Source organism: Aquarana catesbeiana, linkage group LG12 (assembly GCF_042186555.1).
Source record: "Aquarana catesbeiana isolate 2022-GZ linkage group LG12, ASM4218655v1, whole genome shotgun sequence".
In the NCBI taxonomy this organism is placed as follows: domain Eukaryota; kingdom Metazoa; phylum Chordata; class Amphibia; order Anura; family Ranidae; genus Aquarana; species Aquarana catesbeiana.
The window spans coordinates 241,634,989-241,662,743 of record NC_133335.1 but is presented as its reverse complement, the minus strand read 5'-3'; the positions used below and the strand labels follow the sequence as shown (position 1 = coordinate 241,662,743).

Genomic DNA, 27,755 nt, shown 5'->3' with positions numbered 1-27,755 from the left:
CCTGTATTTCTTCTGTGGGGTTACTCTTTGTATCCCGAACAAATCCTCTGGCAGTTGTGGCTGCCATCTTTCTTGGTCTACCTGACCTTGGCTTTTTTATGAAGAGATTCCCTAATTTTCCACTTCTTAATCAGTGATTGAACAGTACTGACTGTGTGTGTATATATTATATGTGTGTATGTGTATATATATTATATGTGTGTGTGTATATATATATATAATTTTCCATCTTTATACCATTACCTTGTTACGCAGGTCTTTTCGCATTTCTTTCCTGCTCCCCATGGCTTAGTGTCTAGCCTGCTCGGTCCATCCACGTGAGCGCTAACAAACTCATTGACTATTTATATACAGACACTAATTGCAATTTAAACACTTCTGATACCGGGCACTAACCCCCCCCCCCCTTCCTGCCCAGGCCAATCTTCAGCTTTTAGCGCTGTTACACTTTGAATGACAATTGCGCGGTCATGCTACACTGTACTCATTTGACATTTTTATAATTTTTTTGATACAGATAGAGCTTTTTTTTTTTTTTTTTGGTATTTAGTCACCACTGGGGTTTTTTTATTTTTTGCTAAACAAACGAAAAATTCTGAAAAAAAAAAAAAAGTTTTTCTGTTTATAAAAGTTGTAACCAAGTAGTTTTTCTCCTTCGCTGATGTGCGCTGATGAGGGGGCACTGATATGCAGCACTGTTGGACACTGATTGGCAGCAATGATAGACAGCACTGAGAGGTGACACTGATGAGGCACTAATATGCATCACTGATGGGTAGCAATGATAGGCACTAACAGGCATCACTGATGGGCACTGAGAGGTGGCACTGATATGCAGCACCGATAGGTGGCACCGATTGGCATCACTGATGGGCGGCAACGATAGGCACTGAAAGTTTGCAGTGATGAGCACTAATATGCAGCACTGATATGTAGCACTAATGGGCGGCAATGATAGGCACTGATATACATCACTGATGGGCACTGACTGGCATCACTGATAGGGCTGCACTGATAATCAGGACACTGCTTGTCAGTTCAGATGTCCCCACTGAGGGAAAGACGCTTATCGGCTCTCCTCCCCTCACATACTGTCAGTGGGGGCGTGCACGAGCGGCCTAGTAGGCACTGACTGGCCTCACTGATGGGGCTGCACTGATAATCGGGGCACTGTTTATCAGTGCAGATGCCCCCACTGAGGAAAGACGCTTATCGGCTCTCCTCCCCTCACATGCTGTCAGTGGGGGCATGCACGAGCGGCCTAGTAGGCACTGATAGGTAGCACTGATGGGCACTGACTGGCCTTGCTGATGGGGCTGCACTAATAATCAGGGCACTGTTTATCAGTGCAGATGCCTCCACTGAGGAAAGACGCTCATCGTCTCTCCTCCGCTCACATGCTGGGGTCGTGCACGAGCGGCCTAGTAGGAACCGATAGGTAGCACTGATGAGCCATGACTAGCCTGGCTGATGGGGCTGCACTGATAATCAGGACACGGTTTATCAGTGCAGATGCCCCCACTGAGGAAAGACGCTTATCGGCTCTCCTCCGCTCACATGCGGTCAGTGGGGGCATGCACGAGCAGCCTAGTAGGCACTGACTGGCCTCGCTGATGGGGCTGCACTAATAATCAGGGCACTGTTTATCAGTGCAGATGCCTCCACTGAGGAAAGACGCTCATCGTCTCTCCTCCGCTCACATGCTGGGGTCGTGCACGAGCGGCCTAGTAGGAACCGATAGGTAGCACTGATGAGCCATGACTAGCCTGGCTGATGGGGCTGCACTGATAATCAGGACACGGTTTATCAGTGCAGATGCCCCCACTGAGGAAAGATGCTTATCGGCTCTCCTCCGCTCACATGCGGTCAGTGGGGGCATGCACGAGCAGCCTAGTAGGCACTGACTGGCCTCGCTGATGGGGCTGCACTAATAATCAGGGCACTGTTTATCAGTGCAGATGCCTCCACTGAGGAAAGACGCTTATCGTCTCTCCTCCGCTCACATGCTGGGGTCGTGCACGAGCGGCCTGTTCTGAAGGCCATCCTATGACATCCTGGCAGAACGGTAAAGCCCGTTAATCCGCTATAGGCCGGGTGGGAAGGTGTTAAAAAGCCACAAATGTGGGAAATTCATTTTTAATTGCCATCGTAACCCGTGTGTGCCACCTTCTGTGTCTGTACCAAGGCCGAAACATTCCGGGGGATGGAAACTTTTCATCAGAGACATTTTGGGGATTTCTGTTATCATTGGGATTTGAAAAGGAGCCAAATAAATATGTGATAATAAATGGCTTCATGTGATCACTGTCCTTAAATAAGAGGTTTTTTTGGAATGATCCGTCATATTTCCAATATCAATGTGGAACATTTCTGGCAGGGGATACAAACCTTTTGGGCACAGCTGTATATGTGAAAGCCACCGGGCCTAGTCAAGGTTCCTCTGTATACTGCGGTCCTAACAAAATAGTTCTGAGAGTCTCCAAAATTGAAGCCCATCTAGCCAGTGGATAAATCAAGGGCAGGTTTGCCTGGAGAGGGGCCATTCCTCCTCTGCACAGCTCGTTGGCTGTTAGCTGTATATCGTCCAGGAGCGGCTTTCTGGTAGTGACAGCGGTAGACCCAGGGCCGTCTTTAATATTTATTGGACCCAGGGCAAACATTTTCTTGGACCCTCCTGAATCCTCTTATCAACTATTTCAGGGCTGTGCGGGCTCAAGGGGCAGCTGTTTTGGGCCCCACAACAATGACTGTGCCCGGGGCAGCTGTCCCTTTTGCCCCTGTGTTAAAGATGGCCCTGGGTAGACCAGACCTGTGGAGTATGTCGGCACAGCGATTTTACACTCCCCCTGGAAGCTTGTGTTAAAGGGTGACAACATAAGAGCTCCATTATGAGCGTTCTTACTTATAACAGGAAGTGCATGAACAAGGACCTGCAGAGGATGATCAGTAGGGATGAGCTTACTGAAAGCTGCAGATTCAGAGAGATTAAAAATTGATTTTTCAATGTCTTAAATATTGGAAGGATTACAAGAGATTTTAGTGATCGGGTTCACGTGCAATTAAAAGTGGATTCAATTTCAAAGTGATACTAAACCCACAACAATTAAATCAGTCTGTATATGCAGTAAAGCATGCTTGTTATACTCGCTGTGGAACCTAAGGAGTCAATCCTCTGCATTGTGTAAAAAGGCTGTTTGATCCGGTCTTCTCCGATCCTCCCCTTTTTCCACAGTCCCCAGTCTATCTGCGGATAGTACTACAGAGCCTTGGGGGCACTCTGCACATGCTCAGTTTGGTGTGTATTGCTAGAGAGGTTTTTTTTTCCCCTGGGAGGGTGCATGTGATCAGCACAGGGCCAATCAGCACTGTCCAGACAGAGAGTCAGGAGCCATGCAGCCTTATAGGACAGTCAGAGGGGAATGAAAACTCCTACTACAAGCTTTAATCCGACACCGATTGAAGTCACAAGACTGCTATATACTGCTGATGAGAAAAGGCATTTAGCAGTTTATTTATTAAAATGATTGCAATTCCATGTGAAGTGTACTGTGGGAGAGCAGATATAGTGAATGCAGAGTCCTGGGGAGATCAGATATAGTGACTGCAGGCTCCTGGGGAGATCAGATATAGTGACTGCAGGCTCCTGGGGAGATCAGATATAGTGACTGCAGGCTCCTGGGGAGATCAGATATAGTGACTGCAGGCTCCTGGGGAGATCAGATATAGTGACTGCAGGCTCCTGGGGAGATCAGATATAGTGACTGCAGGCTCCTGGGGAGATCTGATATAGTGACTGCAGAGTCCTGGGGAGATCAGATATAGTGAATGCAGGCTCCTGGGGAGATCAGATATAGTGACTGCAGGCTCCTGGGGAGACCAGATATAGTGACTGCAGGCTCCTGGGGAGATCAGATATAGTGACTGCAGAGTCCTGGGGAGATCAGATATAGTGAATGCAGGCTCCTGGGGAGATCAGATATAGTGACTGCAGGCTCCTGGGGAGACCAGATATAGTGACTGCAGGCTCCTGGGGAGATCAGATATAGTGACTGCAGGCTCCTGGGGAGAGCAGATATAGTGACTGCAGGCTCCTGGGGAGAGCAGATATAGTGACTGCAGGCTCCTGGGGAGAGCAGATATAGTGACTGCAGAGTCCTGGGGAGATCAGATATAGTGAATGCAGAGTCCTGGGGAGATCAGATATAGTGAATGCAGGTTCCTGGGGAGATCAGATATAGTGAATGCAGGCTCCTGGGGAGATCAGATATAGTGAATGCAGAGTCCTGGGGAGATCAGATATAGTGAATGCAGGCTCCTGGGGAGAGCAGATATAGTGACTGCAGGCTCCTGGGGAGAGCAGATATAGTGACTGCAGAGTCCTGGGGAGATCAGATATAGTGAATGCAGGCTCCTGGGGAGAGCAGATATAGTGACTGCAGGCTCCTGGGGAGATCAGATATAGTGAGTGCAGGCTCCTGGGGAGATCAGATATAGTGAATGCAGAGTCCTGGGGAGAACAGATATAGTGAATGCAGGCTCCTGGGGAGAACAGATATAGTGAATGCAGGCTCCTGGGGAGAACAGATATAGTGACTGCAGAGTCCTGGGGAGACCAGATATAGTGAGTGCAGGCTCCTGGGGAGATCAGATATAGTGAATGCAGGCTCCTGGGCAGATCAGATATAGTGAATGCAGAGTCCTGGGGAGATCAGATATAGTGATTGCAGAGTCCTGGGGAGATCAGATATAGTGAATGCAGAGTCCTGGGGAGATCAGATATAGTGAATGCAGAGTCCTGGGGAGAACAGATATAGTGAATGCAGAGTCCTGGGGAGATCAGATATAGTGAATGCAGGCTCCTGGGGAGATCAGATATAGTGAATGCAGGCTCCTGGGGTTTAGTAACACTAATAGACTAGAACACAAACCCCCCCTGAGATCCCAAATAAAAGTCGCTGTTTATCAGGATCATCATCTTTTAATACTTTATTTGCTGTATAAAAACATAATATTGAATTACACACACTGGCTGCATAGTTTCAAGTACAAAATGATGACTTGTTATTAAAGGATAAGGTCACACCAAAAAAAAGTGCATTTATCCTTCTTGCCCAGATCTAAATTAAACCCCCTCCCCTCCCCCTCATGGGGACCTTGATCTGTTGGTCATGGTGCCGTTGTTTGTTTACATCCAGCACTGGAAGTCTGTCCCGGCCATGTCTGTCCATTACAGCCCTATGGACTTCCATCTCCCATCATCTCTGGCCTCTGGGACCCATCGAAGTCTATGTGCTCGTTCATACGGGAGTCACCCTCTGAAAAGCAATCCATGGTGGACCACTTTTCAGAGGGTGTTTGATAGGCTGTGAGAAGGCTTTTTTTTTTTTCTCAATCCTTAAAGTCCCACACCACAGCTGCATCTTCTTGCAAGCAGTCACATGAATAGTGTACATACACTATATTACCAAAAGTATTGGGACGCCTGCCTAATGGCACCTCAGTCTTCGTCCGTAGGGTTCAATATTGAGTCAATTATACACCACACTTTTTTTTACGGTTATTAACCAATTATTCTAAAAAATAATCAGCCAACTCACTGATTATGAAAATATTCCTTAGTTGCAGCCCTATAAACGACCATTGGAGCCATGGCCGCCAGACTGCGGTAAGTATGCATCTGTGGAGGGGAAGGGGGGGGGGGGGGGTTAGGTCAGCGGAAGGGGCAAATAGAATAAATACACTTTGTCTTAAAGTACACGTACCCTTTAAGCATAAATTATACAAAAAAAAAAAAAAAATTCCTACAACTAATACTAATCATCCTAATACTCTCCAGCTTGTGGCCGAAGGCCCAGAACCCTGCGCATGTTTGTAACAAGCAAAACGAGTACCATATCGATTAAACGTGATATTTCCATAAACGCCAAGACACGGATCTCCTGTTTTGGGGTTTCTGTTTTCTTTTCTTCTTTTTTTATCAACCCCAACCAACAACCTAGTGCCAACATTGAGAAAGCAGAGTAAAGCCAGCCATGTGTGGGTCAGTTCTTTCATTCAACCAGTGGTGGCCCCGTCTATAAGGGACACAGGGGTGTCCCCCTAAAATCCATGCGTCCGGCCCCTAATCTACATGCAGGGTGCTAAACCCATGGTTTTTTTTTTTTTTTTTGAAGCATATGATTAGAGCCAGAGGCTCAAAATTGGTTTAAAAAAAAAAAAAAAGGGTGGGTTTAGGGGGCAGAGCACTGCGCCCCAAGCCCACCCAGTTGTGTGACAATAGCAAATTAATATTCACTATCGTCTTCCTGATTCTCCTCCCAGCCAATCAGGAAGCGGGTCCTGAGACCCGATTGGCCAGGAAGTCAGAGGAATAACGCCCCCTTGTTGGTGTCAGCAACAGGAATAGACCGCTGCTGTAGATCAGTCCACAAGGCGCCCCCAACAGGTCATGTTATCAGATTCCCCTCAGATACTTATTCCTCCTACACACGGTACGATTGTCAGCTGGGGATTGTCTGCTGACAGACTGTTGTCCTAAAATCTTACCGTTAGTACGCTCCTTTTGACAATTGTTGTCCAATTTTCGGCCAACAAAAGTTGGATGACAGGCTAGTAAATTTTTGGCGCACAACGGCTTGACGTCAGATTTTCAGATGGCCTGTACACAAACCTGTCACACAAAAGTCGAAAGTACAAACACACATGCTCAGAATCAATGCTCACCAAAACACGACATTAGCAGAAGGGGCCCAAAGGGTGGCGCTCAAGAGCTGAAATTCCTCGTAGTACGTCACTACGTTCGTGTTTGTGGCATGACAATTGTGTGCCGTTAGTATGCAAGACAAGATCCCGGCACACGCCCTGAAGACAAAAATCAGACGCTGGGTTGTCCAACAGTTGTACCGTGTGTACCAGGCTTAAAGTGATTGTAAGGGTTTGTTTTTTGTTTAAACAAAAATATCATACTTACCTCCACTTTGCAGCTCATTTTGCACAGAGTGGCCCCGAACCTCCTTTTCTGTGGTCCCCTGGCGGCTCCCCACATCAGATAACCCCCTAGAAGAAGTGCTCCCCCGGGGGGATGTTACCTTGCGGGCGGGCGCGCTCCCGAGTCCAGCATTTGGTGTCCATAGCCGCCGAATGCATGACTCAGCCCCGCCCCCCCTCCCGCATCATTGGATTTGATTGACAGCAGGGGGAGCCAATGGCTGCGCTGCTATCAATCTATCCAATCAGGACACGAGGCACAAGCTAGCGCTGGTGTGCTCGTTCCCGGCCGGAGAAAGATCGGGGTGAGGTAATTAAAACGGGGGCTGCAGCACCACCTTAAAGCGGAGTTTCACCCAATTTTTAGAGGTGATCTTAAACGAAAGACCACCTGTCCACCCTTAGTTTTTGGATATTTAAAAAAAATAATCTTCTTTCTCTAGTACCTTTTTAGAAGTACTAAGAGTACTTCCAATCCAGCCGGGCTGCGGCCGAGGACGTCATATCCTCTTCTGCGGCGAGCCCCCCCCCCCATATTGTCTTCTGGGACATGTGGGTTTTCCTTAGTTCAAATGGCGGCACCTGCACCCGATCCAATGGACGGATCGGCCTCAGGGGGCCGACATCACGGGCTCCCTGGACAGGTAAGCGTCCTTATTCAAAGTTAGCAGCTACAGTGTTTGCAGCTGCTGACTTTTAAAAAAAAAAAAAAAAAAGGTTTTGGCTGGAACTCCACTATAATGCATAGAAAAACCACGAGGGTTTACAACCCCATTAAGGCAGTGAAACTGATCAAATCACCTGTGCAAAATAATGCGAAGCCTGAAAACAAGACCTGTTGGGGGCGCCTTGAGGACTGGAGTTGAGAAACACTGCTGTAGAAAAACACCTACCCTGTTTCCCCGAAAATAAGACCTAGCATGATTGTCGGTGATGGCTGCAATATAAGCCCTACCCCCCAAATAAGCCCTTCCCTGAAAAGAAGACCTACAAGGACTTTAACTAGGGCTTATTTGGGGGGGGGGTAGGGCTTATATTGCAGCCATCACCGACAATCATGCTAGGTCTTATTTTCGGGGAAACAGGGTAGATGAAAAAGCCAGCAACACGGTGTGCTAGGCTCAAACTCTTCTTTATTATAAATGCACCCGAAATTTTTAAACAAAATCCTACACCCAGAAAAGTGTTGACTAAAGCCCACCAGGGCTGAAATCCGTCAACACTTTCTGGGTAAGGGACTCAGAATAAAGAAGAGGTTTATGAGAATAGCACACAGTGGCGTTGCCAGCTTTTTAGTCTAAATACCTGAGTTTGACCAGTTTTACTCACTGGCAGTCCCAGTGCAGCAAAGTTCACACTAGTAGAGGGAGAAGCAGCACAATATGCTAATCAGTTTGTTCTGCAGGGCTCGTGGTGAGGTTGAGGTCATGGCTCTGTTCCGAGTTCCTCCACACCAAACTGGACAAACCATGTCTCTATGGAGCTGGCTTTGTACACAGGGGTACAGTAGAGTTGCCACCTCATCCTTTGAAACCCGAACACATATTAATTACACGGGTCTTGTGGCTGATTAATTAATTAAACTCACTTGGTGTCTTATCTGCACTAAATTAGTCTCAGAACCCGTGTAATTCATAGGTGTTCGGGTTTAAAGGGATGAGGTGGCAACCCTAGAGTACAGTCATGGTGGAACAAAAAAAGGTCTTCAAACTCTTACCACATGGGTGGAAGAGCACAATTTGGTCTACAATGTCTTAATATGCTATAGCATTTAGCATCCATCGTTTAAAGGGGGAGTCTACATACATTTGGTCATATGGTGTAGGTGCGATGGGCACGTGTCCAAAAAGTTTTGGCCACATACTGAAGCCGAGCCTCCACTGCAGTGGTTAAGAGTTGCTCTAACAGGTCCCCCAAAGGATTTCTGGACCATCAATACTTTAGGATTCATTTCACCATAAATGTACCATTATAAAAGCTCATAATATACTGTAGTACAAATAAATATTTTAAAAGGCAATAGGTTTTTGTGTTCTCACAGTAATACAATCTGAAAGAAAGAAAAATAAATTGAAGGTCCTATCAGGGGGCTATACTGTATATGCCGTTGCCAACCAGAAAGCGAAGCAAACAAGGCCAGCTCTCCCATGTGTTAGATTGTACGTATTGTCTATACCAGGGGTCTCCAAACTTTCTAAACAAAGGGCCAGTTTATTGTCCTTCAGTCTTTAGGGGGGGCCGGACTGTGGCCAGTGGGACTGGACATTTTTCTTGGTATCAGTGGGAGTAAACATCGCCACTTTTGGTATTAAAGGGAGGAGCAGTGCCCCATCTCTGGTATCATTGGGAGGAATAGTGCCCCAATATTAGTGCCAGTTGGCAGAATAGTGTCTTGTATCAGCAGGAAGAATAATGCCCCAAGGGCCGGGTAAAGGCAAGCAAAGGGCCACAGTTTGGAGACCACTGGTCTATACCAATGATGGTGAACCTTGGCACCCCAGATGTTCTGGAAGTACATTTCCCATGATGCTCACCTACACTGCAGAGTGCATGAGCATCATGGAAATTGTAGTTCCAAAACATCTGGGGGTGCCAAGTTTTGCCATCACTGGTTTATACCAACCCTTTACACCTCTACAGTAGTAAGAGAACTGCAATTCATACCAAAGTTCATTTTTTAGTACCGCAGACAGTAAACATCAAACAAAGGTTTGGATCCCAGCCTTGGACATCATGCTCTGATATACCGGTCAAGGCAAAAAGATAAAATAAAAAATTGTAATATTTCATTAACTTCCTATCAGGTGTAATATGGGTTTCTGTTATATTGGTAAGCAAAGCCAAGGCATCAAGCACGCAGCTAATGTTATATACCTAGATGGCATCACATGAAGAACCGAGAAATCAAGCATGGAATATCCATTGCCAGTGAGCTCTGGTGGAAGGTACTTAGTTGGCCCCCATAGTATAAGCTCCACAGAACCAGACTTTGGAGTATCGTTTCCAAGTTCCATAGGATGTAACACTGATCCACATGTCAATTTGGTATGTATCTTCTAAAAATATTTGGAATTAAGAGAACGAAGGCACGTCCAAAAGGCACAGGAAATAAAGCAATAAAAAATAGTGCAAGGATAATTGGGGGAGAAAAAAAAAAAAGTTGACTAGCTTGATGGATTGCAAAGGATGTGGTCACTGCAAAAGAATTCATGAGCTGTGATGTCACCAGGCGGAAGGGTTATCTGGATAGTAAAGGTCTACTTCATTGCTGCCATAGAGATTATCTTAGACGGGCAAACAGCTCACGTGCCGCACTTTCCCAGGCCGTGGTGTAAAGGGACTCATTTGTCGTCCTTGTCCAAGGCTTCCTCGCTGTCGCTGCTCTCCTCATCTATTCTGGAGTGGAATCCCGCCATGTCTAGTTCCAGGAAGTTGGTCAGGAGTTTGGCCACGGCTTCCACATCACTACAGCAGAAAGATTTAGATATAAAATAGGCAACGCGACCTTGCGCAATGGGAGAGTTTGGAACCATAGAAACAATTCACAAAGCTTTCAGACAAGGAGCAGAAGGACCCTTATTTTTTTTTTAAGATTTCATTGGACTGAGCTGAAAATAACACTTTATGAATTGAGCCTCACGTTTCTTACTTACCTACGTCCACCCAGTACTGCACTCTGGGTAAGCGGGTGGGATATTCCCGTCAGAAGACGTAAGACGATAAGGTAGCCCTTCCCGAAGTATTTTACTTTCTCCTCTTGGACGCTGATGTCTCTTATCTCACTGAGGAGCACCACCGCTGCAAAAAGAAAAGAACGGCGAGCTTTTACCTTCAAAAAGCAGTTCATTACGAGAGATAATTCACAAAGTACAATCCATCCGTGACCCCAAGTCTCCCCCGCTCCGGCATGCTAAACCGACACCCCACCTACCTTGTTCCTGGCCTCCTTGACACATCGTCAGCAATTTCTTGTACAAGCTGAATGTTTTTAAGAAGGCCTTCTTTTCCCGCTTGTCAAATATGGCTTCCTTTAAAATAAAAAAAAAAAATTAAAAAAGAAGAAGAGGAAAAAAAATTACTAAAAGGAGAGCCCAGCTGGAATTAAAAAGCAGTTGTTTTAAAGTACAGAATTTGTAAAAAAAAAAAGTAAACATTGAAAACCATTTATAATCAGAGTAAAGGGGGCTGAATACAAATGCCCCCACACTTTTCACTAGGGTTGTCCCGATACCACTTTTTTAGGACCAAGTACAAGTACTGATACTTTTTTTCCAAGTACTCGCCGATACAGATTACCGATACTTTTTTAAAATGTCACGTGACAGTTTTTTTTTTTTAAATCAGCCCTGTTGGGGGGCTTTGGTGAGATATCAGGGGTCTTAACAGGGGGACAGCAGAACGGAGGGGGACAGAGGAAGAGAGGGGGGGACAGAGGAAGAGAGGGGGGGACAGAGGAAGAGAGGGGGGGACAGAGGAAGAGAGGGGGGGACAGAGGAAGAGAGGGGGGGACAGAGGAAGAGAGGGGGGGACAGAGGAAGAGAGGGGGACAGAGGAACGAAGAGGGACAGCGGAGGGGGACAGAGGAACGAAGAGGGACAGCGGAGGGGGACAGAGGAACGAAGAGGGACAGCGGAGGGGGACAGAGGAACGAAGAGGGACAGCGGAGGGGGACAGAGGAACGAAGAGGGACAGCGGAGGGGGACAGAGGAACGAAGAGGGACAGCGGAGGGGGACAGAGGAACGAAGAGGGACAGCGGAGGGGGACAGAGGAACGAAGAGGGACAGCGGAGGGGGACAGAGGAACGAAGATGGACAGCGGAGGGGGACAGAAGAACGAAGAGGGACAGCGGAGGGGGACAGAGGAACGAAGAGGGACAGCGGAGGGGGACAGAGGAACGAAGAGGGACAGCGGAGGGGGACAGAGGAACGAAGAGGGACAGCGGAGGGGGACAGAGGAACGGAGGGGGCATGGAGCATGCGGTGAATGTCATTAAGCAGGTGAAAGCCGTTGGGGAGAAGCTTGTAACTCCCACACGCGCCGATCACTGCTGACAGTTTAGGTATTGGGTGAAGCATCGGGAGCATTTGACTGAGTACAAGTACTTGGGCAAATGCTCGGTATCAGTACCGATACTAGTGTCGGTATCGGGACAACCCTACTTTTCACATATTTGTATCATTTATCATTTTCCTTCCACTTCACAATTATGAGCCACTTTGTGTTGGTCTATCACATAAAATCCCAATAAAATACATTTACGTTTTCGGTTGTAACAAAATGTGGAAAATTTCAAGGGGTATGAATACTTTTTAAAGGCACTGTATGTTATATCTTTTCATGTGACAACACTGAAGAAATGACACTTGTCTACAATGTAAAGTAGTGAGTGTACAGCTTGTATAACAGTGTAAATTTGCCGTCCCCTCAAAATAACTCAACACACAGCCATTAATGTCTAAACCGCTGGCAACAAAAGTGAGTACAACCCTAAATGAAAATGTCCAAATTGGGCCCAATTAGCCATTTTCCCTCCCCGGGGTCATGTGTCTCATTAGTGTTACAAGGTCTCAGGTGTGAATGGGGAGCAGGTGTGTTAAATTTGGTGTTATCGCTCTCACTCTCTCATACTGGTCACTGGATGTTCAACATGGCACCTCATGGCAAAGAACTCTCTGAGGATCTGAAGAAAAGAATTTTTGCTCTACATAAAGATGGCCTAGGCTATAAGAAGATTACCAAGACCCTGAAACTGAGCTGCAGCACAGTGGCCAAGACCATACAGCGGTATAACAGGACAGGTTCCACTCAGAACAGGCCTCACCATGGTCCACCAAAGAAGTTGAGGTCACGTGCTCAGCGTCATATCCAGAGGTTGTCTTTGGGAAATAGATGTATGAGTGCTGCCAGCATTGCTGCAGAGGTTGTAGGGGTTGGGGGTCCGCCTGTCAGTGCTCAGACCATACGCCGCACGCTGCATCAAATTGGTCTGCATGGCTGTCATCCCAGAAGGAAGCCTCTTCTAAAGATGATGCACAAGAAAGTCCACAAACAGTTTTCTGAAGACAAGCAGACTAAGGAGATGGATTACTGGAACCATGTCCTGTGGTCTGATGAGACCAAGATAAACGTATTTGGTTCAGATGGTGACAAGCGTGTGTGGAGGCAACCAGGTGAGGAGGACAAAGACAAGTGTGTCTTGTCTACAGTCAAACATGGTGGTGGGAGTGTCATGGTCTGGGGCTGCATGAGTGCTGCCGGCACTGGGGGGCTACAGATCATTGAGAGGACCATGAATGCCAACATGTACTGTGGCCTACTGAAGAAGAGCATGATCCCCTCCCTTCAGAGACTGGACCGCAGGGCAGTATTCCAACATGATTACCACCCCAAACACACCTCCAAGACCACCACTGCCTTGCTAAAGAAGCTGAGGGTAAAGGTGATGGACTGGCCAAGGATGTCTCCAGACCTAAACCCTATTGATCATCTGTGGGACATCCTCAAAACGGAAGGTGGAGGAGCGCAAGGTCTCCAACATCCACCAGCTCCATGATGTCATCATGGAGGAGTAGAAGAAGACCCCAGCAACAACCTGTGAAGCTCTGGTGACCTCCATGCCCAAGAGGGTATACAAGAGTCAGCACATCCAGGAAAATAAAAAGTAAAGTTTACTGCTGTTCCATAAAGACCAATTATTGAGAACGTAAGAGGCCCATTTCTCAATGTAGTAAAACTTTTACTACCATGAGAAAGGGGACTCTCGTTTGAAATGTTGGATTTTAAATAGAATGGCAGTAAATGTATTTTTTGTTTCACTATAGCAGGGGTCTCCAAACTTTTTAAACAAAAGGGCCAGTTCACTGTCCTTTAGACTTTAGTGGGGCCAGAGAGTAGCCAGTAGGAATATACGCTGTTCTGGCATCCAGCAGGAGTAAACAATGCCCTATCCTCGGATTCAGTGGGAAGCATCTGTGCCCCATCCTTGGCCCCAATGGGAAGGAATTTTTCTCCATCGTTGGTGACAATGGGAGGAATTGCACCCTTTTGTTGGTGTCCATGGGAGGAATAATGCTTCATTGTTGTTGTCAGTGGAGCAGGAGAGGGGAGAGAAGGAGGAAAATATAATAAAAAGAAGAAGAGCAAGGGTCTTAGGCTCCTGGGGTGCACACGGATTAGGCAGAACAAAGGGTGGAAGGTGTAGGGAGAGGGGTGGTGATAGGGAGTTTCATGGGTACTGGGGTAAGGCATACAGATCTCTCAGCGTTTTTCTATATAGATTAAAAGGAGACAAGAGAGTAACAAATGTTCATTTGACTATTCCAGCCAAGGGGTCCTCATATTAAGAAATTTGGAGTGGGTACCATGGGTATTGCAGTTGTAAATTTGTATTTTTTCATTATTTTGAATGTTCTGGCTATCATCTTGACTTTGCACTAAAAGACTGCACTCTTCGTCATTTTACTTAAAAGTTAAAAAAAAAATTAAAATAAAAAATTTGGGGCTGGAAATCCACTTTTAGCTAAATCCACATAAACCAAACTCTTAGCTTTTGATAGCAAAATGGACTTACTTCCCAATCTTCTAAATTCTGGATAGCCACAAAGAAACAACCGGCCACATAGAAGAGCTTCCATGCAAAGGAGTCTAGGAGGAAAAGAAAACCCACAAGAAGGAAGAGGAGTCAATACAAAAACAAACATCAAGCCAAAGAAACACATTTATCATTGATGGTTCAAGATTTTAAATGAAACACAAGAGCCAATGAAAAATAACCGATCCCAAGATGAAGATGCCACTGGTGGTGTGAGTGGTAATTCATCCCCCTCTGTAGGGGTGCAGAATTTCAAACTGCTTACCCTAGAAATCAGAAATCATTCCATTCCTGGGAACAGAATGGCCCAAATTATCTACGCTATATTACCAAAAGTATTGGGACGCCTGCCTTTACACACACATGAACTTTAATGACATCCCAGTCTTAGTCCGTAGGGTTCAATATTGAGTTGGCTCCGCCCTTTGCAGCTATAACAGCTTCACCTCTTCTGGGAAGGCCGTTCACAAGGTTTAGGAGGGTGTCTATGGGAATGTTTGACCATTCTTTAAGAAGGGCGAGTGAAATCCCACTCGTCCCAACATCAGGCCAGTCAAGTTCCTCCACCCCAAACTCGCTCATCCATGTCTTTATGGACCTTGCTTTGTGCACTGGTCCAAACCCTTTGGTGGAGGGGGGATTATGGTGTGGGGGTTGTTTTTCAGGGGTTGGGCTTGGCCCCTTAGTTATAGTGAAAGGAACTCCTTAAGGCGTCGGCATACCAAGACATTTTGGACAATTTCATGCTCCCAACTTTGTGGGAACAGTTTGGGGACGGCCCCTTCCTGTTCCAACATGACTGCCCACCAGTGCACAAAGCAAGGTCCATAAAGACATGGATGAGCCAGTTTGGGGTGGATAAACTTGACTGGCCTGCACAGAGTCCTGACCTCAACCCGATAGCACACCTTTGGGATGAATTAGGAGCGGAGACTGCAAGACAGGCCTTCTCGACCAACATCAGTGCCTGACCTTACAAATGCTCTTCTGGAAGAATGGTCAAACATTCCCATAGACACCCTCCTAAACCTTGTGGACAGCCTTCCCAGAAGAGGTGAAGCTGTTATAGCTGCAAAGGGCGGAGCCAACTCAATATTGAACCCTACGGACTAAGACTGGGATGTCATTAAAGTTCATTTGTCCCAATACTTTTGGAAATATAGTGTATTAAAGTGAACTAAAAAGCTGGACTTCTACTTTAAGACAAGGACAATATGTAATCACGGGGAACTTACCTGTGCTGTAAAACGCAGCTGCCAGCCCCACCGAAGAGATTGCTAAAAAAAACAAGCAGCTGTATTAATACACACTAGTGATTCCTAAAAGTCAGTATTCTTAGCGAGAAAATAACTTAGAAACCCCAAAATGTTTTTTTTGTTCTTTTTTTCAGAGGCCCTAGAGAAAAAAATGGCGGTTGTCGACATTTTTTTATGTGACACGATATTTGTGCAACAGTTTTTCAAAAGCAATTTTTTTGGGGGGAAAAAAAAAATTCTACATAGAACCACAGAAACCTAAAAAAAGTGATAGCAGAAAAAGCCCAAGTAGTCCATCAAATCTGCACATTTTTATAATTTATTAATTTTTTGTGAACTTTGTTGCCTGACCATAGATTTATGTTTATCCCAAGCATGTTTGAAGCCATTTACTGTTGACTGTCTCACTACCTCTGCTGGTACTTTATTCCGAGCATCAACTACCCTTTCAGCAAAATAATACTTTATAAAATTAGTTTTGAACGTCCCTCCAGTTAGTTTGAGGTCATGTCCCCCGTGTTCTTGATTTTGGTTTCATATTGAAAAAAAAACTGCCTTCCTGAACCCTATTGACCCCGATGATGCATTTAAAGGTTTCAATCATGTCTCCCCATTCCCTTCTTTCCTCCAGACTGCACATATTGAGTTCCTGAAGTCGCTCTTGATACGTTTTTATCCCCACACCTTTCACCATATTTGTTACCCGTCTCTGGACTCGTAATATGTACACTTTAATAAAATTTAAAAACACACAATATATATAACCCATTTTTTTTTGTAGAATGTGAAAGATGATGCTTTGCCAAGTAAATAGATACCCAACATGTCAAGCTTCAAAATTGCGAATGCTCGTTTCCCCAGAGAAGCCTATCCCCCCTCAACCCAACAGAACTTTTTGTTTTTTCATCAACTATCTTATTTTCTCCTTCCCAAGACCTCCTGCTCTCTAGCTCCCATGTCACCTCCAGATCTTCCCCGATCCCCTGGAACTCCCAACTCCAATCTGTCTGGCTGTCTCCAGCTCTGTCCACCCTGAAAACCCAATTTTCTCAAGGAAGCCTATCCCACCACAACTCAACAAACTTCATATGTACTTTCTTCATCAACCATCCTCTTTGCTACTTCCAAGACCTCCTGCTCTCTAGCTACTTGGCTACTATGTCATCAGCCTCTCTCTCTTTCTATCCTCTGGAATTCCCTACCCCAATCTGTCTGGCTATTCCCAGCTCTGTCCACCTTTAGGTGATGCCTAAAAACTCATGTTTTCAAGGAAGCCCATTCATGCCTCATCTAAACAGAACTTTTACTCTCTCCATCAACCTTCGCTTCTCATAAGACGACCTGTTCTGTAGCTCCCATGACACCTCCAGGACTTCTATAGAGCCTCTCCCATCCAATGGAGCTCCCAACCCCAGTCTGTCTGGCTATCTCCAGCTCTGTCTACGTTTAGATGATGCCTAAAAACTCATGTCTATCACGCCTCAACTTCTCCATCAACCTTTGTTCATCGTAAGAACTCCTGTTCTGTAACTCCCTTATCACCTCCAGGATATCTCCAGAGTCTCTCCCATCCTCTAGAACTCCCTACCTGAATCTGTCTGGCTATCCCCAGCTGTGTCCACCTTTAGGAAATGCCTCTAAACTTATATCTTCAAGCCCATCATGTCTCAGTCTAACAACAGAACTTTTACTTTCTCCATCAACCTTCACTCCTTGTAAGTGCTCCTGTTCTGTAGCCCCTCATCTCCAGAGCCTCTCTTATCCTCAAACTCCCTTGTCACCTCAAGGACTTCTCCAGAGCCTTTCCCATCCCCTGGAACGCCTAACCCCAATCTGTCTTGTTATCTCCTATGCCTATTCTCTACTTTTGCCATCTCCTCTCTTCAGGGAAGCCTATCCCGTCTCTACCTACAGTATCTCACAAAAGTAATACACCCCTCACATTTGTGTAAATCTTTTCTTCTATCTTTTCATGTGACAACACTGAAGAAATGACACTTTGCTACAATGTAAAGTAGTGAGTGTACAGCTTGTATAACAGTGTAAATTTGCTGTCCCCTCAAAATAACTCAACACACAGCCATTAATGTCTAAACCGCTGGCAACAAAAGTCAGTACACCCCTAAGTGAAAATCTCCAAATTGGGCCCAAAGTGTCAATATTTTGTGTGGTCACCATTATTTTCCAGCACTGCCTTAACCCTCTAGGGCATGGAGGTCACCAGAGCTTCACAGGTTGTCACTGGAGTCCTCTTCCCCTCCTCCATGATGACATCACAGAGCTGGTGGATGTTAGAGACCTTGCGCTCCTCCACCTTCCGTTTGAGGATGTCCCACAGATGATCAATAGGGTTTAGGTCTGGAGACATGCTTGGCCAGTCCATCACCTTTACCCTCAGCTTCTTTAGCAAGGCAGTGCTGGTCTTGGAGGTGTGTTTGGGGTGGTTATCATGTTGGAATACTGCCCTGCGGTCCAGTCTCTGAAGGGAGGGGATCATGCTCTTCTTCAGTATATCACAGTACATGTTGGCATTCATGGTTCCCTCAATGATCTGTAGCCCCCCAGTGCCGGCAGCACTCATGCAGCCCCAGACCATGACACTCCCACCACCATGCTTGACTGTAGACAAGACACACTTGTCTTTGTCCTCCTCACCTGGTTGCCCCCACACACGCTTGTCACCATCTGAACCAAATAAGTTTATCTTGGTCTCATCAGACCTCAGGACATGGTTCCAGTAATCCATGTCCTTAGTCTGCTTGTCTTCAGCAAACTGTTTGTGTACTTTCCTGTACATCATCTTTAGAAGAGGCTTCCTTCTGGGACGACAGCCATGCAGACCAATTTGATGCAGTGTGCGGCGTATGGTCTGAGCACTGACAGGCTGACCCCCCACCCCTACAACCTCTGCAGCAATGCTGGCAGCACTCATACGTCTATTTCCTAAAGACAACCTCTGGATATGACGCTGAGCACGTGACCTCAACTTCTTTGGTGGACCATGGTGAAGCCTGTTCTGAGGGGAACCTGTCCTGTTATACCACTGTATGGTCTTGGCCACCGTGCTGCAGCTCAGTTTCAGGGTCTTGGCAATCTTCTTATAGCCTAGGCCATCTTTATGTAGAGCAACAATTCTTTTTTTTCAGATCCTCAGAGAGTTCTTTGCCATGAGGTGCCATGTTGAACTTCCAGTGACCAGTATGAGAGAATGAGAGCGATAACACCAAATTTAACACACCTGCTCCCCATTCACACCTGAGACCTTGTAACACTAACAAGTCACATGACACCGGGGAGGGAAAATGGCTAATTGGGCCCAATGTGGAGATTTTCACTTAGGGGTGTACTGACTTTTGTTGCCAGCGGTTTAGACATTAATGGCTGTGTGTTGAGTTATTTTGAGGGGACAGCAAATTTACACTGTTATACAAGCTGTACACTCACTACTTTACATTGTAGACAAGTGTCATTTCTTCAGTGTTGTCACATGAAAAGATAGAAGAAAAGATTTACACAAATGTGACTGAGGGGTGTACTTATTTTTGTGAGATACTGTAAATACCGAATTTCTACTTTCTCAAGCAACTCGTCCCCTTACAGTTATCTTTGGTTTCAGTTGCCCCTTCCTTTCAGATTGTAAGCCCTTATGAACACTGCCCTCCTAACTCTCTCGTGTTGAATTGTACCGTCTCCCTATATTTTGTAGACCTCTGTGCAAACTGCAGGTTCTAAATAAACTCTGTAATAAAAGGGAGGTAAACTCACCAACCAAAAGGGACCAAGAACGGACGCTGGGGTTCCTCTTGAGATGTAACCGGGTCCCCGTCTGGCTCTCCACTTGCATATACATGGCTGCCTTTTTTCCTGGAATACAAAGAGAAGGAATGACAGCAGACCCCCAACACTCAGTATGGAGTGGCAGCCTTATCTCTGGAGGCTTTCACCTCCGGCAATCAATATTGAGTGTTGTGTAACTGCCACATCCGGCTTTCTGGTAAACTGGTGCTGAGAGAGGAGGAAGGGTGACCAGGAAGAGGAACAAGAAGAGGAGAAGGAAGTTTTATTGTAGTAGAAGTTCTGCTGTGGGAACCAGCATGGCAGTTGACATGGGGCTCTGAGGCTGAAGCCATACTTAGAAAAAAAAAAAAACGCAGCCAATCCGTTCACGGGGAAGCTGTGACATCACTGAAGCATGCACAAGCCTTTGTATTATCATCGGTGGGTAGAAGGGTAATGGGAGATCTGCAACCAGGGGCGTTGCTAGGTCTACAAAAGATCTGGGGCTAGAGCCCATAGTAGCGTAGTAAAGAAAGTCATATGCTTGGGCGGGCATACACATGTATATAATATATACGTGTGTGTGTATATATCCCCAGAGAGCCCCCCCCCCTTACATCAGGGTCCCCAGAGAGCCCCCCCCTTACATCAGGGTCCCAAGAGAGTCCCCCCTTACATCAGGGTCCCCAGAGAGCCTCCCCCTTACATCAGGGTCCCCAGAGAGCCTCCCCCTTGCATCAGGGTTCCCAGAGAACCCCCCCCCCTTACATCAGGGTTCCCAGAGAACCCCCCCCCTTACATCAGGGTTCCCAGAGAACCCCCCCCCCCCCTTACATTAGGGTTCCCAGAGAACCCCCCCCCCCTTACATCAGGGTTCCCAGAGAACCCCCCCCCCTTACATCAGGGTTCCCAGAGAACCCCCCCCCCTTACATCAGGGTCCCCAGAGAACCCCCCCCTTACATCAGGGTCCCCAGAGAACCCCCCCCCCTTACATCAGGGTTCCCAGAGAACCCCCACCCCTTACATCAGGGTCCCCAGAGAGCCCCCCCCCTTACATCAGGGTCCCCAGAGAGCCCCCCTTACATCAGGGTCCCCAGAGAGCCTCCCGCTTGCATCAGGGTCCCCAGAGAGCCTCCCCCTTGCATCAGGGTCCCCAGAGATCCCCCCACTTACATCAGGGTTCCCAGAGAGCCTCCCCCTTAAAAACATGGTCCCCAGTGAGCCCCCCCACTTACATCAGGGTCCCCAGAGAGCCTCCCCTACCCTTGGGGAGCCCTGCAGAGACTCGGGTCTATGGGCCCCAGATTCGGGGCTATAGCCCCAAAAGCCACCCCCTAGCGACGCCACTGTCTTCAACTAATTTTTTGTATTTTGCAAGACCGTTTTCTTCTAACAATATTCGCTCATCTGATAAGCCGGCTACCTCTGTGATCTTATCAGTTCCTTAAGGTCTAAAGTAGATTAAAATAAAGTTTGCTGAAACACTATTTATAACCGTTGCCGTTTTTTATATTAGATACTTCTTTTCCACTTATCATCCTTTGTTACAGCAACTTCCTGTCTGCATGTGTAATGTGTCTTAGAACAGCCGCATGTAGGTTTTTTATTTGTGTAATCCAGTCTGACAACACAAGAGCACAGCTGGGTGACACGGACAGAGAGTTGTCACCTTATCACAGAACTTCTTTCTGAACAAGGTTTTAACTTCTAGCGCTTGCAGAGCCTTATGCCGCGTACACACGATCGGTTTTCTCGTCGGAAAAAGATACGAAGGCTTTTCCGAAGGGATTCCGCTCAAGTTTGCCTTGCATTCACGCAAAAGTTTGCTGCAATTACGACCGTCAAGAACGCGGTGATGTACAACACTACGACGACGAGCTGAGAAAATGGCGTTTAATGCTTCTGAGCATGCGTAGGGATCTTGCGCATCCGACTGTGTGTACGCGGCATTAGACGTGTCACGGGATCTCATATCAGATCTGTAAAGTGCATGCCAAGCCAAGTCTTCGGCTCCATTCACATCTAGGCGTTGCTATTTTACAGGCGTTTTTTGCAGCGTTTTTGTACAGGCCAATCTGTAATCTGCCAAAAAAAGAAGCTCCTGTACTTTTTTTGAGCGACGGACGTTTTGCTTTAGGAGACAGAACGCTCAGATGTGAACAGGGGGGGCCATTAAAATGAATGGGATGTTTTTGGGCGTTTTTAGAGCTGAGGCTTAGAGCAGAAGAACGCCCAAAATGCCTAGATGTGAATATATAGTGGGAAAGGCTTCAGTCGGCGGGGCAGAGGGAGGCAGCCAGAGGGGGCAGAGGAGAGCATCAGTCAGCGGGGCAGAGGGGGGGCGGCCTCAGTCGGCATGGCAGAGGAGGGCGGCCCTCAGTCGGCGGGGCAGAGGAGGGCGGCCCTCAGTCGGCGGGGCAGAGGAGGGCGGCCCTCAGTCGGCGGGGCAGAGGAGGGCGGCCTTCAGTCGGCGGGGCAGAGGAGGGCGGCCCTCAGTCGGCGGGGCAGAGGAGGGCGGCCCTCAGTCGGCGGGGCAGAGGAGGGCGGCCAGAGGGGGCAGAGGAGAGCATCAGTCAGCGGGGCAGAGGGGGGGCGGCCAGAGGGGGCAGAGGAGAGCATTAGTCGGCGGGGCAGAGGAGGGCGGCCCTCAGTCGGCGGGGCAGAGGGGGGGCGGCCTTAGTCGGCGGGGCAGAGGAGGGCGGCCCTCAGTCGGCGGGGCAGAGGAGGGCGGCCCTCAGTCGGCGGGGCAGAGGAGGGCGGCCAGAGGGGGCAGAGGAGAGCATCAGTCAGCGGGGCAGAGGGGGGGTGGCCAGAGGGGGCAGAGGAGAGCATTAGTCGGTGAGGCAGAGGAGGGCGGCCCTCAGTCGGCGGGGCAGAGGAGGGCGGCCCTCAGTCGGCGGGGCAGAGGAGGGAGGCCAGAGGGGGCAGAGGAGAGCATCAGTCAGCGGGGCAGAGGGGGGGCGGCCAGAGGGGGCAGAGGAGAGCATTAGTCGGCGAGGCAGAGGAGGGCGGCCCTCAGTCGGCGGGGCAGAGGGGGGGCGGCCTTAGTCGGCGGGGCAGAGGAGGGCGGCCCTCAGTCGGCGGGGCAGAGAAGGGCGGCCCTCAGTCGGCGGGGCAGAGGAGGGCAGCCAGAGGGGGCAGAGGAGAGCATCAGTAGGCGGGGCAGAGGGGGGGCGGCCAGAGGGGGCAGAGGAGAGCATTAGTCGGCGGGGCAGAGGAGGGCGGCCCTCAGTCGGCGGGGCAGAGGGGGGGCGGCCTCAGTCGGCGGGCCAGAGGGGGGGCGGCCTCAGTCGGCGGGCCAGAGGGGGGCAGCCCTCAGTCGGCGGGCCAGAGGGGGGCAGCCCTCAGTCGGCGGGCCAGAGGGGGGGCGGCCCTCAGTCGGCAGGGCAGAGGGGGGGCGGCCTTAGTCGGCGGGGCAGAGGAGGGCGGCCCTCAGTCGGCGGGGCAGAGGGGGGGCGGCCCTCAGTCAGCGGGGCAGAGGGGGGGTGGCCAGAGGGGGCAGAGGAGAGCAATAGTCGGTGAGGCAGAGGAGGGCGGCCCTCAGTCGGCGGGGCAGAGGAGGGCGGCCCTCAGTCGGCGGGGCAGAGGAGGGCGGCCCTCAGTCGGCGGGGCAGAGGAGGGCGGCCCTCAGTCGGCGGGGCAGAGGAGGGAGGCCAGAGGGGGCAGAGGAGAGCATCAGTCAGCGGGGCAGAGGGGGGGCGGCCAGAGGGGGCAGAGGAGAGCATTAGTCGGCGAGGCAGAGGAGGGCGGCCCTCAGTCGGCGGGGCAGAGGGGGGGCGGCCTTAGTCGGCGGGGCAGAGGAGGGCGGCCCTCAGTCGGCGGGGCAGAGGAGGGCAGCCAGAGGGGGCAGAGGAGAGCATCAGTCAGCGGGGCAGAGGGGGGGCGGCCAGAGGGGGCAGAGGAGAGCATTAGTCGGCGGGGCAGAGGAGGGCAGCCCTCAGTCGGCGGGGCAGAGGAGGGCGGCCCTCAGTCGGCGGGGCAGAGGAGGGAGGCCAGAGGGGGCAGAGGAGAGCATCAGTAGGCGGGGCAGAGGGGGGGCGGCCAGAGGGGGCAGAGGAGAGCATTAGTCGGCGGGGCAGAGGAGGGCGGCCCTCAGTCGGCGGGGCAGAGGGGGGGCGGCCTCAGTCGGCGGGCCAGAGGGGGGGCGGCCTCAGTCGGCGGGCCAGAGGGGGGGCGGCCTCAGTCGGCGGGCCAGAGGGGGGCAGCCCTCAGTCGGCGGGCCAGAGGGGGGCAGCCCTCAGTCGGCGGGGCAGAGGGGGGGCGGCCCTCAGTCGGCAGGGCAGAGGGGGGGCGGCCTTAGTCGGCGGGGCAGAGGAGGGCGGCCCTCAGTCGGCGGGGCAGAGGGGGGGCGGCCCTCAGTCAGCGGGGCAGAGGGGGGGTGGCCAGAGGGGGCAGAGGAGAGCATTAGTCGGTGAGGCAGAGGAGGGCGGCCCTCAGTCGGCGGGGCAGAGGAGGGCGGCCCTCAGTCGGCGGGGTAGAGGAGGGCGGCCCTCAGTCGGCGGGGCAGAGGAGGGAGGCCAGAGGGGGCAGAGGAGAGCATCAGTCAGCGGGGCAGAGGGGGGGCGGCCAGAGGGGGCAGAGGAGAGCATTAGTCGGCGAGGCAGAGGAGGGCGGCCCTCAGTCGGCGGGGCAGAGGGGGGGCGGCCTTAGTCGGCGGGGCAGAGGAGGGCGGCCCTCAGTCGGCGGGGCAGAGGAGGGCAGCCAGAGGGGGCAGAGGAGAGCATCAGTCAGCGGGGCAGAGGGGGGGCGGCCAGAGGGGGCAGAGGAGAGCATTAGTCGGCGGGGCAGAGGAGGGCAGCCCTCAGTCGGCGGGGCAGAGGGGGGGCGGCCTCAGTCGGCGGGCCAGAGGGGGGGCGGCCTCAGTCGGCGGGCCAGAGGGGGGCAGCCCTCAGTCGGCGGGGCAGGGGGGGGCGGCCCTCAGTCGGCGGGGCAGAGGGGGGCGGCCCTCAGTCGGCGGGGCAGAGGGGGGCGGCCCTCAGTCGGCGGGGCAGAGGGGGGGCGGCCCTCAGTCGGCGGGGCAGAGGGGGGGCGGCCCTCAGTCGGCGGGGCAGAGGGGGGGCGGCCCTCAGTCGGCGGGGCAGAGGGGGGCGGCCCTCAGTCGGCGGGGCAGAGGGGGGCGGCCCTCAGTCGGCGGGGCAGAGGGGGGGCGGCCCTCAGTCGGCGGGGCAGAGGGGGGGCGGCCCTCAGTCGGCGGGGCAGAGGGGGGGCGGCCCTCAGTCGGCGGGGCAGAGGGGGGGCGGCCCTCAGTCGGCGGGGCAGAGGGGGGGCGGCCCTCAGTCGGCGGGGCAGAGGGGGGGCGGCCCTCAGTCGGCGGGGCAGAGGGGGGGCGGCCCTCAGTCGGCGGGGCAGAGGGGGGCGGCCAGAGGGGGCAGAGGAGAGCATCAGTCAGCGGGGCAGAGGGGGGGCGGCCAGAGGGGGCAGAGGAGAGCATTAGTCGGCGGGGCAGAGGAGGGCGGCCCTCAGTCGGCGGGGCAGAGGAGGGCGGCCCTCAGTCGGCGGGGCAGAGGAGGGCGGCCCTCAGTCGGCGGGGCAGAGGAGGGCGGCCCTCAGTCGGCGGGGCAGAGGGGGGGCGGCCTTAGTCGGCGGCGCAGAGGAGGGCGGCCCTCAGTCGGCGGGGCAGAGGAGGGCGGCCCTCAGTCGGCGGGGCAGAGGAGGGCAGCCAGAGGGGGCAGAGGAGAGCATCAGTCAGCGGGGCAGAGGGGGGGCGGCCAGAGGGGGCAGAGGAGAGCAATAGTCGGCGGGGCAGAGGAGGGCGGCCCTCAGTCGGCGGGGCAGAGGGGGGGCGGCCCTCAGTCGGCGGGGCAGAGGGGGGGCGGCCCTCAGTCGGCGGGGCAGAGGAGGGCAGCCAGAGGGGGCAGAGGAGAGCATTAGTCGGCGAGGCAGAGGAGGGCGGCCCTCAGTCGGCGGGGCAGAGGGGAGGCGGCCTTAGTCGGCGGGGCAGAGGAGGGCGGCCATCAGTCGGCGGGGAAGAGGAGGGAGGCCCTCAGTCGGCGGGGCAGAGGAGGGCAGCCAGAGGGGGCAGAGGAGAGCATCAGTCAGCGGGGCAGAGGGGGGGCGGCCAGAGAGGGCAGAGGAGAGCAATAGTCGGCGGGGCAGAGGAGGGCGGCCCTCAGTCGGCGGGGCAGAGGAGGGCGGCCCTCAGTCGGCGGGGCAGAGGAGGGCGGCCCTCAGTCGGCGGGGCAGAGGGGGGGCGGCCCTCAGTCGGCGGGGCAGAGGGGGGGCGGCCCTCAGTCGGCGGGGCAGAGGGGGGGCGGCCCTCAGTCGGCGGGGCAGAGGGGGGGCGGCCCTCAGTCGGCGGGGCAGAGGGGGGGCGGCCCTCAGTCGGCGGGGCAGAGGGGGGGGCGGCCAGAGGGGGCAGAGGAGAGCATTAGTCGGCGAGGCAGAGGAGGGCGGCCCTCAGTCGGCGGGGCAGAGGGGAGGCGGCCTTAGTCGGCGGGGCAGAGGAGGGCGGCCATCAGTCGGCGGGGCAGAGGAGGGAGGCCCTCAGTCGGCGGGGCAGAGGAGGGCAGCCAGAGGGGGCAGAGGAGAGCATCAGTCAGCGGGGCAGAGGGGGGGCGGCCAGAGGGGGCAGAGGAGAGCATTAGTCGGCGGGGCAGAGGAGGGCGGCCCTCAGTCGGCGGGGCAGAGGGGGGGCGGCCTCAGTCGGCGGGGCAGAGGGGGGCGGCCCTCAGTCGGCGGGGCAGAGGGGGGGCGGCCCTCAGTCGGCGGGGCAGAGGGGGGGCGGCCCTCAGTCGGCGGGGCAGAGGGGGGGCGGCCCTCAGTCGGCGGGGCAGAGGGGGGGCGGCCCTCAGTCGGCGGGGCAGAGGGGGGGGCGGCCCTCAGTCGGCGGGGCAGAGGGGGGGGGCGGCCCTCAGTCGGCGGGGCAGAGGGGGGGCGGCCCTCAGTCGGCGGGGCAGAGGGGGGCGGCCCTCAGTCGGCGGGGCAGAGGGGGGGCGGCCCTCAGTCGGCAGGGCAGAGGGGGGGCGGCCCTCAGTCGGCGGGGCAGAGGGGGGGGCGGCCCTCAGTCGGCGGGGCAGAGGGGGGGCGGCCCTCAGTCGGCGGGGCAGAGGGGGGCGGCCCTCAGTCGGCGGGGCAGAGGGGGGGCGGCCTCAGTCGGCGGGGCAGAGGGGGGCGGCCCTCAGTCGGCGGGGCGGCCCTCAGTTGGCGGGGCAGAGGGGGGGCGGCCCTCAGTCGGCGGGGCAGAGGGGGGGCGGCCCTCAGTCGGCGGGGCAGAGGGGGGGCGGCCCTCAGTCGGCGGGGCAGAGGGGGGGCGGCCCTCAGTCGGCGGGGCAGAGGGGGGGCGGCCCTCAGTCGGCGGGGCAGAGGGGGGGCGGCCCTCAGTCGGCGGGGCAGAGGGGGGGCGGCCCTCAGTCGGCGGGGCAGAGGGGGGGCGGCCCTCAGTCGGCGGGGCAGAGGGGGGGCGGCCCTCAGTCGGCGGGGCAGAGGGGGGGCGGCCCTCAGTCGGCGGGGCAGAGGGGGGGCGGCCCTCAGTCGGCGGGGCAGAGGGGGGGCGGCCCTCAGTCGGCGGGGCAGAGGGGGGGCGGCCCTCAGTCGGCGGGGCAGAGGGGGGGGCGGCCCTCAGTCGGCGGGGCAGAGGGGGGGCGGCCCTCAGTCGGCGGGGCAGAGGGGGGGCGGCCCTCAGTCGGCGGGGCAGAGGGGGGCGGCCCTCAGTCGGCGGGGCAGAGGGGGGGCGGCCCTCAGTCGGCGGGGCAGAGGGGGGGCGGCCCTCAGTCGGCGGGGCAGAGGGGGGGCGGCCCTCAGTCGGCGGGGCAGAGGGGGGGCGGCCCTCAGTCGGCGGGGCAGAGGGGGGGCGGCCCTCAGTCGGCGGGGCAGAGGGGGGGCGGCCCTCAGTCGGCGGGGCAGAGGGGGGCGGCCCTCAGTCGGCGGGGCGGCCCTCAGTCGGCGGAGCAGAGGGGGGGCGGCCCTCAGTCGGCGGGGCAGAGGGGGGGCGGCCCTCAGTCGGCGGGGCAGAGGGGGGGCGGCCCTCAGTCGGCGGGGCAGAGGGGGGGCGGCCCTCAGTCGGCGGGGCAGAGGGGGGGCGGCCCTCAGTCGGCGGGGCAGAGGGGGGGCGGCCCTCAGTCGGCGGGGCAGAGGGGGGGCGGCCCTCAGTCGGCGGGGCAGAGGGGGGGCGGCCCTCAGTCGGCGGGGCAGAGGAGGGCGGCC

General features: G+C 53.3%; 2 protein-coding genes across 2 annotated transcripts in view; one reads left to right on the top strand and one right to left on the bottom strand.

The window, feature by feature from the left end:
- Positions 1–4,971: 4,971 nt before the first annotated feature.
- CYBC1 (cytochrome b-245 chaperone 1) lies at positions 4,972–19,832 on the bottom strand. Its single transcript, XM_073607005.1, has 6 exons — positions 19,601–19,832; positions 15,815–15,856; positions 14,559–14,632; positions 10,919–11,015; positions 10,641–10,785; positions 4,972–10,452 (listed from the first exon to the last, which is right to left on the bottom strand). The coding sequence occupies exons 1-6, from the start codon at positions 19,683–19,685 to the stop codon at positions 10,329–10,331; spliced, it is 567 nt and encodes a 188-aa protein (XP_073463106.1). The 5' UTR covers positions 19,686–19,832; the 3' UTR covers positions 4,972–10,328.
- NARF (nuclear prelamin A recognition factor) overlaps positions 19,746–27,755 on the top strand; it is a 27,094-nt gene continuing 19,084 nt past the window's right edge. The window contains 1 exon segment of the mRNA XM_073606473.1: positions 19,746–19,829. Within this exon segment, the coding sequence (XP_073462574.1) occupies positions 19,746–19,829 (84 nt within the window).